The sequence below is a fragment of the Microcaecilia unicolor genome, chromosome 6, assembly GCF_901765095.1.
Source record: "Microcaecilia unicolor chromosome 6, aMicUni1.1, whole genome shotgun sequence".
Lineage (NCBI taxonomy): Eukaryota > Metazoa > Chordata > Amphibia > Gymnophiona > Siphonopidae > Microcaecilia > Microcaecilia unicolor.
The window spans coordinates 103820278-103829527 of record NC_044036.1 but is presented as its reverse complement, the minus strand read 5'-3'; the positions used below and the strand labels follow the sequence as shown (position 1 = coordinate 103829527).

Here is a 9250-nt window from a genome sequence, read left to right as displayed (position 1 = left end):
TCTTCTTTTCTCCATCTATACTTCTTCCCTTGATACTCTGATCTCATCCCATGGTTTTCAGTATCATCTTTATGCTGATGACTCCAAGAACTACCTCTCCAAACCAGAAATCTCAGCAGGAATCCAGGCCAAAGTATCAGCCTGCCTGTCTGACATTGCTGCCTGGATGTCTCACCGCCATCTGAAACTAAACATGACCAAGACTGAGCTTCTTATCTTTCCACCTAAACCAACCTCTCCTCTTCCCCCATTCTCTATTTCTGTGGATAACACTCTCACCCTTCCTGTCTCATCAGCTTGTAACCTTGGGGTCATCTTCGACTCCTCCCTCTCCTTCTCTGCACATATTCAGCAGACTGCTAAAACCTGTCGTTTCTTTCTCTATAATATCACCAAAATTCACCCTTTCCTTTCTAAGCACACTACCAGAACCCTCATCCACACTCTTATCACCTCTTGCTTAGACTATTGCAACTTACTTCTCACAGGTCTCCCACTTAGCCATCTCTCTCCTCGTCAATCTGTTCAAAATTCTGCTGCACGACTAATATTCCGCCAATGTCGCTATGCTCATATTAGCCCTCTCCTCAAATCACTTCACTGGCTCCCTATCCGTTTCCGCATACAGTTCCTCTTATTGACTTATAAGTGCATTCACTCTGCAGCTCCTCAGTACCTCTCCACTCTCATCTCTCCCTACACTCCTCCTTGGGAACTCCATTCACTGGGTAAATCTTTCTTATATGCACCCTTATCCTCCACCGCTAACTCCAGACTCCGTTCCTTTTATCATGCTGCACCATATACCTGGAATAGACTTCCTGAGCCGGTACGTCAAGCTCCATCTCTGGCCGTCTTCAAATCTAAGCTAAAAGCCCAACTTTTTGATGCTGCTTTTAACTCCTAACCCTTATTCACTTGTTCAGAACCCGTATTTTATCATCCTCACTTTAATATTCCCTTATCTCTTATTTGTCCTGTTTGTCTGCCCTAATTAGATTGTAAGCTCTGTCGAGCAGGGACTGTCTCTTCATGTTCAAGTGTACAGTGCTGCGTACGTCTAGAAATGATAAGTAGTAGTAGATTCAGTATCTGACTTTGTGCCACTGGCGACATTTTGTTGGAGATAGCCAGTCCAGCAAAATTACCTGTTTAGTCATAATGGTAGCTCAAGCCACAAAAGCTCTATAGCCCCAGGCGTGGGAGGTCCTAGCCTTGGGCAACCAAATAGAAGCAGTGGATCATAATGCTACCCAGTGTTCCATAGCTGTGAAACACATTGCAAAAGGATCTTCCAAAAGGTGACAACTACGAGACACGACCAAAACATATGCCCCAATGTAGCTCCAAGTGTACCATATTTCAGACAGGAACCTGTGGAGGGCACTCACTTGTGAAAGGCTAACTTCGGGGAGATGTACAGTTAAAGGGCAAATTTATATTGTAATTCCCAGTGGGAGGAGATCACTGTCCGACCACAGATAGAAAGACCATGAGATTTAAAGTGGGCATCAGAGAGAGAGAGAGATAGCCAGATGTGTACCCCATTGGGCTGCCAAGAGTGCATAATTAAGTTCTGATGCCGTGTTTCTTATATAGCGGTGATGAAAGGAGAGGGGCACTGTTTGCTGTGCACCCAATGTAAATGCAGTTGAGTGTTACTCCTGCACGTCTTCAGCCAGAGCTTCCCATGGCAAACTGTTAACATAATGGTGTAACTGAAAGTAGTAAAAAAGGTCAGTCGCAGCTATTGAAAAAAATTATTGTTGCAGATCCGAGAATGGTTTTATACTTCTCTCTGCTGTCACCACATGAAACAAATAAAACCATTCCCAATCGACAACACTTGCAGAAAGTAGAATAATGTTGGCCAGGGGGAAATGCTGGATTATCGCAGATAAGACTGGAGTCACTTTTGTAGAAAAATGATGATGTCTACAAATCCATTGCCAAACCGCTTTGGCCGTGGGGACTATATGAAAATATTTCAACAGTGGCGGAATAGGGCCTCCCATTGTACGCAGGAGGCAGCTGAAGTGGATGTCAGGACTTAAACTGGTTTCCAAAGTCATAGCAGAAAAATCCTGTGTGGAGCAGATCCAGTCATTGAAGTACCTCATTCCACTTGCAACTGTCATGTGTCTTACACTCAGTAATCCAAGCACTACAAATTCCACAGGTCCCAAGTCCATTTTAATAATGTCTTATGGACTTGGTCTGGGAAAGCACACACACATTCCCTGCAATCCTATTCACTTATTCTGTTGTCAATAAGGGATGAGTGTAAAAATCTGAATCGCTAGAATTAATTTAGTGTAGTGTGGCAGGAGCAACAATGTCGACTTGGCTCACCTCCAGACAATTATTCACTCTTGACTATCCCAGGCAAGAAAACAAATAAATATAGACCACCTTATACTTTCTTGTGTAGACAAATGACATAAGACACCAGTCCAAGAATGTTACAGGAAAGCCAGATGTGAAGAAGCAACAGCTCCAGTGTTCAGGTTTAGTCGGTCAGCTTGCAGTGCAGGGGCGTAGCCAGAAAACAGATTTTGGGTGGGCCTAGGCAACAAGTGGGTGGGCACCAAGTGTTCTCCCCACCCCCACCCCCCCACCCAACCACCACCAAAATAAAATCTCAGGCGGCAGGATAATGCTTCTTTCCTCCTTGGCAGTCTGCAGCACGCATGCGCTGAAAACTAATATGCAAGTGCTGATATCGTGGAGAGTAGCATTTTCATTTCCATAAGGTGGAAGTCTTCAGCTGGTGGAGCTTGGGATCCCCACCAGCTACCGCTAAATGTGTGCTACTGTTGGGTGGGCCTGAGCCCTAGTTGGGTGGGCCCTGGCCCATCCAGGCCCACCTGTGGCTACGCCACTGTTGCAGTGACCTGCCAGCGAAGTATTACAAAGCCAGCTTGTCATGACCTCTTGGTTAGAAATCTAGGGAAGAGAGAAACAGAAGAATAAAGTTTGGTGGATACGCAGAAATATTTTATCTACAACCAAGCAATTAACAAATTCAGTTCTGTACTTTTCTTTTTGTCTCTGTCTCCGTCTTTATCAGGCTGAGAAAGTTCTGCAACCCCACTGAGACTCGCTGAAAGTTTGTTCTCACACTGAGTTATCACTCAGTGTGGTGGTGCATGTGGGTTTGGTCTCGTGGTGGGCACGAGACCAAACCCTGGTAACAGTCTCTGGTTGGTATGTAGCAACTTGGGCCTTTCCAATCACATATGCAGTGATTCTAATGATGCAAGCTGGAGTCATCTGTGGTACCATGGATTCCAGATCGTATGAGGAATGGTGGCTATGATGTTGCATATTTCCAAGGTTTTCAAACTTGGTCTTTGAATGAGAAAGTTCCAGGCCCCCATGTTTAATGGCACATACATGGTAGAGCACTACTACTACTCATTTCTATAGCGCTACTAGACATATGCAGTTCTGTACACGTTATGGACCTAATTCTATATATCTTGTCTAAAAAAATCAGCGCTGAATGAAAACACGCTTAGGCGTATTCTGAAAACCGTGCTTGACGTTAGCTGCGGTTTACAGAATATGTCTAAATCCATCCACGCGACTAGAATTTAAGCACAGCCATTTATGCCAGTGAAAACCTGGTGTAAATTTCCACGCCTAAATTTATGCAGAGCGCAGGCTATTCTGTAACAGTGTGTGTAAATTTTTGGAATGTCCATGACCGTTCATGCTCCTCTCATAGCCATGCCCTCCCCTTTGGGATCCACGCAGTGGAATTTACATAGACTACGTTATACGGTACACTTAGTGAGTAGTGCATGTAAATTTTAATTACTGACAATTAGTGCTGATAATTGCTTGTTAGCATCCAATTGTCAGCACTGATTGGCTGTTTATCAAATTAAGTTACACGCACAAATCACAGTATGCCCAGATTTGCACGTGTAACTCAAGGTGCCATATATAGAATCCGGGGGTATATGCAGGTACTTTCCCTGTCCTTAGAGTTTACAATCTGAAGAGCAAAGAACAATATGTCTTTATAACCTCAAACTGGGTGCGGGGCAAAGCTTCAGTGTAATGCAATGGTTTAGTCATTTGGGTTCAGGTCCTCCAAAGTCTGCTGGTTTGGCTGGTGGGGGGTTCCCAAGCCCCACCAGCAGAAGGTTTCTTGTGGCAGTATTCACCGCTGCACTGCCTGCCCTGCTCCCCCCCTCCCTTGTGCACATACTCAATTTCACTAAAACCGAGCAGATGCACCAGGGCGGAAAAGCACAGCAGTCAGCGTGGCACTGCGTATCGCCACAGGAAGGCTTCTGATGGGGCTTGGGGACCCCGCCAGCCCAGGTGGGTGTGGTTGTGGTTGTGGTGGACCCCCCCCCCCCCTGAAAAATGAGGTCTGGATATGCCTCTGGTGTAATAACTTCATAGTGCTCTGCAAGAGTCCATAGTTGTGGCTTGGCTCAGTTTTGGCTCCATAAACACACAAAAGACTGGTCAGGGTGTCCTACATGTCTGATAAGGGGACATGGTTCAATGAGCCTCGTGAATGAGTTATCACCATACCTGGCTGTAACCTATTCAGGAGGGACAGAGTTGGCAAAATGGGAGCAGCTAAAATGCAGGGGGTGTGGGGAAAAGAGGAAGCCCTATGGATTATGTTGGAAAGAAGAGATGTTCTCATTCACACTGGTGTAGCTGACAGAACTCCATACGGATGAAACGGAAAGAGACTTGATAGATGATACTGCAAAAGTGGGAAAGAAAGGGTAGGTAATGATAGTAGTGGGTTATTTTTAATCTATTGGTTGCGGATTAGAGTATCCCATCTGGAAAGAAGCAGAAAGATAGTGGATGCCCTACTAGGGGCTTTTGTTTATACATATGGTGAGAGAACCAACCAGAAAATGGTCATTGCTGGATTTAATACTCATGGAGAGAGTGTGTCCAATGTTTGGGTAGGTGCACACCAAAATTTGTAATTATGACAGTATATGTTCTTTTTTGTAAATTACCTTGAGTCTAATTTGGATATAGGCAAGTTATAAATGATAGACTAGACCTACGGAACCATTTCCAACCAAATCAGGTTCCAGATTGGGTGTTTTTCAAAAGAGGCTTAATGCCATTTATTCCTTCCATCTGGTGAGAATGCCAGAATATAATGAAATATTTACAATGCTTAAAGGTGGTGTAGCCATGATAGTTTTACAATTTTTCACAAGCCGAGGTAAGCATGGATCCAGATAACAACCATTTGGTTTAAAAGCAGCCAACAAAGATTCAGAATCCCTATCGGTGTTGCAAAAGATTCAAGCATACCATCAGATGTTATCAAGAAGCTCACGCTCTGCTAGTGCTGTCAAACCCTTTTCTGGTTCCCCCATATGGCTGTAATTTTACACACACACAGTAAACTTTTGATCCCCACAAACACTGAAAGATGTTTCCTTGGGTACTGGAACACATTAATATATGCTTAATAATGCTGCATGATTTTTTTTTTAAAGGAGAGTAGAAGCTTAAGTATAGTGCAGCATGCATAGCCTTGCTTTGCTGACCCACAGATGAAAAACAGAACTGGCAGGAATAACATTTACAAGTTTGAAGTCAGCATGAGATTGCATGCAAGAGGGGGGGGGGGGGGTAGTCTTTCGCCCTGCAGCTATGCAGAACTGATGGTGTATGCTGGTATAAACACTAAAGAATCCTCTACTTTTAGCACAAGTCAACTCAAAGTTTACATACATATAAACTTGTAAATAATGCACTGAATTCGAAATGGACAAATAAGCCAATTCATTAAAGTATGGGACAAATACAAAGCATGGAGAGCAAAGGCTGGGGTAGAGCTTGACGCTCCTCAGCTAATAGTGCCTCGGCTGTGACGACCAGGGACTATGAGAGATACATACTCCAGATCGGAAGAGACTCTAACCATAACTAACCAGGATAACTGTGTTATAATATTGAAAAGCGAGGAACTCCTTTAAAAGGAGATAGGGAGGAGGGAGGGGGGTACAAGAAGGGGTTACAGGAAGGTCAGGTTATTAGGCATCTTGAATGTTGAATGTTGGATCTGATGATTGTATTATGTTAAATATCTGGCTTTTTGATGTTATACTGCTATAATTCAAGGCATATATAAATAAAAAACTTAAAAAAAAAATAATGCACGGAGATATCCAAAAAAGCCCACAAAATGAATCCTTTATACTTGCAGATATCAGAGATCTTTATTGTGAACTACGCACAGTTAACACTTCAATAATAACCGTTTCACTTTTAAACAATAGTTACAAAAATGCTTAATACAGTGCACAGAGGTTTAGTAATTATAACCAAAATTTAACCGCATATTAAATAAATAAAATTACCTATTTTTTAGGATTTTAAATTAAAGCTAAAAGAACTGTACAATATGAAAATATAACAATAGATAAACATTAGCGTCTACTAGTTGGCCAAAATAAAACAATTTTGTACTTCACAAAGTTTAGGTGCAAGAATTACAAATCCAAATAAACTTTTGCGCTGGTAAGTTAAATTTCATCTTCAGTTATCATGCAGACATCACATATTAAAGCCATGGAGGAGGCTATATTAAGATTGTAAACATATCGTTTTTCTTACTCAGAAAAAACTATTTGCCAGGAACCTCACTATGACAACAGCTAAATGAGAGATCTGCACCTTATTTGTTTTTCCATTGTGAACTCTATCCAGAGGTATTATGTTGCATTCTAAAGAATGAAATCTTGCAAGTTTCTGTAACCATAAGACAAGGCAACCCAACCCTCTTCCCATTTCACCTTGGACAGCTTGTTAAAAATAACTTGTTATGAAGAAAAAACAGCAGTATTTTCCCCAGTACTTAAGCCCAGAAAGATTTAAAAAAATACTTTGACTAAAAAAGACAAGGAATTATTTAAGCAAATTTAAGATCAATGATATCACTCCTGATGAGTTTACTTTTTATCTTGCTGGAGGCTTCAAAAGGGATGCATCAAAGGGAAATATGAAAACAGATGAAATAAATTTATGTCAACTTTGCTTTTTTTTTCTTATGCACAATGCATTTGATTACATAAAATATACTGATCTAAGTTCTGATAGGAAAAAAGAAACCTGTCATTGATGGAAAGCTCCAGGAATGTAATACTAAACTGTAAACACGTTAACCTTACTTTTGCGTGCTGCAGACTTACAACACAACAGCTCTTCGACTTAGGCAACACTTCAAAGCAGCATGTATTCACAGGGAAGACTAAAAGCACTGCAAAATAATACTAGCACACCAAGACATCCTAGCAATGAGTCTGTGATGGTCACCTTCTCCTGTTAAATTATTTTCCTAGTTGTTGAAAATTCTCATTTGTTGCCAGCTGTTAGTCTTAAGTTTTCTGTGCTTTGTCTGCATAGATAGCCTTTAATTGCAGTCTAGCTGTTATAAGTCCAGAGAGATACAGTTCTATCTGCAGATGAGGACAAGAAAGATAGATCCTGTGTATGCCACCTGCACTGTATTACTTTGTCCTTGTGTTCTCCTACTTCCATAATTGGAAGAGGCTTTGTAAGATTGCCTATGAAAAAAAAAAGGTAAAAATTAACAGCTTTTCTAAATATGGATGCACAACACATACAAATATTTTCCCTGACATCTGTGAACTTTAAACAAACATCAAGCTGGCTAACATGAGGCAGACCAACCATCACCTAAAGTCCAGAAATGTATTAAATAAAGAAATGCATATACAGATCTTGATTTGGTTTATGACATTCACAATGTGCTATATGTAATCTGCATTGTACATGTCTAGGAACTACTGCTATGGGTGTGTAGTATAATAAAATTAGTGCAGCTTTCACATTTTTTCTCCTAAATGTCATATGTATTAATGTACTACTAAATATTGTGAGAGGGTAGGTGAAAGGGGATCCGGGAAGGCACGCAGAAGGGGGGTGCAGGCAGCCGGGGAACCCCAACAGGGCAGACCTTCATGTGCACAACACCCACATTCAGAAAGCTGTGCTACCGGAGGCAGAGAGGTTGGCCGGGTTAAGGAAGAAGAGGAGGAACTACCAGTCCCAGAATCCCTCTCTTCCCCACCCGGCTGTGCAAGAATTAGGGGAGGAGATAGAAGATTGGGAAATGGTCTCTGAGGGAGGTGATGAGGGCCAGCTGGAGAGGTTGGGGGTGGGGGAAGTTGAAGAGGAGGATAAAATGGAGGTTACTGAAGGACTAGAGGAGGAACAGATGGAGATTGGAGCTCTGGCTCAAACCCGAAAAGCTGCTGTAAGAGGGTGGCTAGCTGTGCCTTGGAGAGACTGGTGGACGACCAGAGGAGAGAGACTGAGGCGCTGGGGGAGATCTCTACTAAAGAGGAAATAGGTGCAGCCCCTGGGAGAGAAAGAGGGCTGGGCACAATTGAAACCCCAGTCTGAACCAGGTGGGACCAAAGCTGTGTAGCTGTGCTGTAAGAAAGACTGTGTAAACTGTTTCATACTGGAAAGGTCTGGGCCTGCAACCTACCAAGCTATGCTGTTTTCTTTCTGATCATGTACTGTTCCCTAAAAGAAGTAATTTTGGCTAAAGTGAAGTTATATGGACTGTTTAAACCCTGAATGAGACTTTGGCAGCAAACCTTAACAATCTGGGAGTAAGGTGTTTTCCTTTTGTGTCTATGCTGAATGGAAGCAAGAAAATAAAGTTTTTTTTTCTATAAACGTTTTGCCTTGATTGAGCCTCTGTGGAAACAATAGAGAGAGGAGGAAGTCCTGCAAGCTCTCAGGGGGTCTGGCGCTGAGTTCCCAGAACAGGCCAAGGTGGTGTGGAGCGAGGCAACAGTCAGGTGAAGAAGGAAGCTAAGCAGGGTCGAGCCCAGCTGGGTCCTGGAAGGGGGACCCAGCTACAATATTCAGGAAAAGGAAGAAAGCCCAAAAGCAAGACAACCAATCCACAAGAAAAAGAGCAGACAGAATGAAAAGCAGTAAAAAAAAAAAAAATTATCAAACTTGAGAGCTTAGAAACATATGCCCTACCCAGGGCTACGTTAGGGGCAATGATACTATGATAAAAAAAATCCGTTATTAGTAAAATGACGGTAAAAAAAAGTGCCATGTGGTCCAGTCTGCCAGTTGTCTAACATGCATTTTACAGAATATGCAAACACTAAGCCAACTAGCGTGTCTTATTACAAATACAACTAATAAAATAGATGAAATAACATTTCCTACAGTGATGTATCATCGGAGCTGGTTT

At 42.3% G+C, this 9250-nt stretch overlaps 1 protein-coding gene across 1 annotated transcript in view; it reads right to left on the bottom strand.

The window, feature by feature from the left end:
- Positions 1 to 7034: 7034 nt before the first annotated feature.
- The window catches only part of WDR47 (WD repeat domain 47), a 121902-nt gene continuing 119686 nt past the window's right edge, over positions 7035 to 9250 (bottom strand). The window contains exon 15 of the mRNA XM_030206722.1: positions 7035 to 7571. Within this exon, the coding sequence (XP_030062582.1) occupies positions 7429 to 7571 (143 nt within the window). The 3' untranslated portion in view covers positions 7035 to 7428. The remainder of the gene's footprint in view (positions 7572 to 9250) is intronic.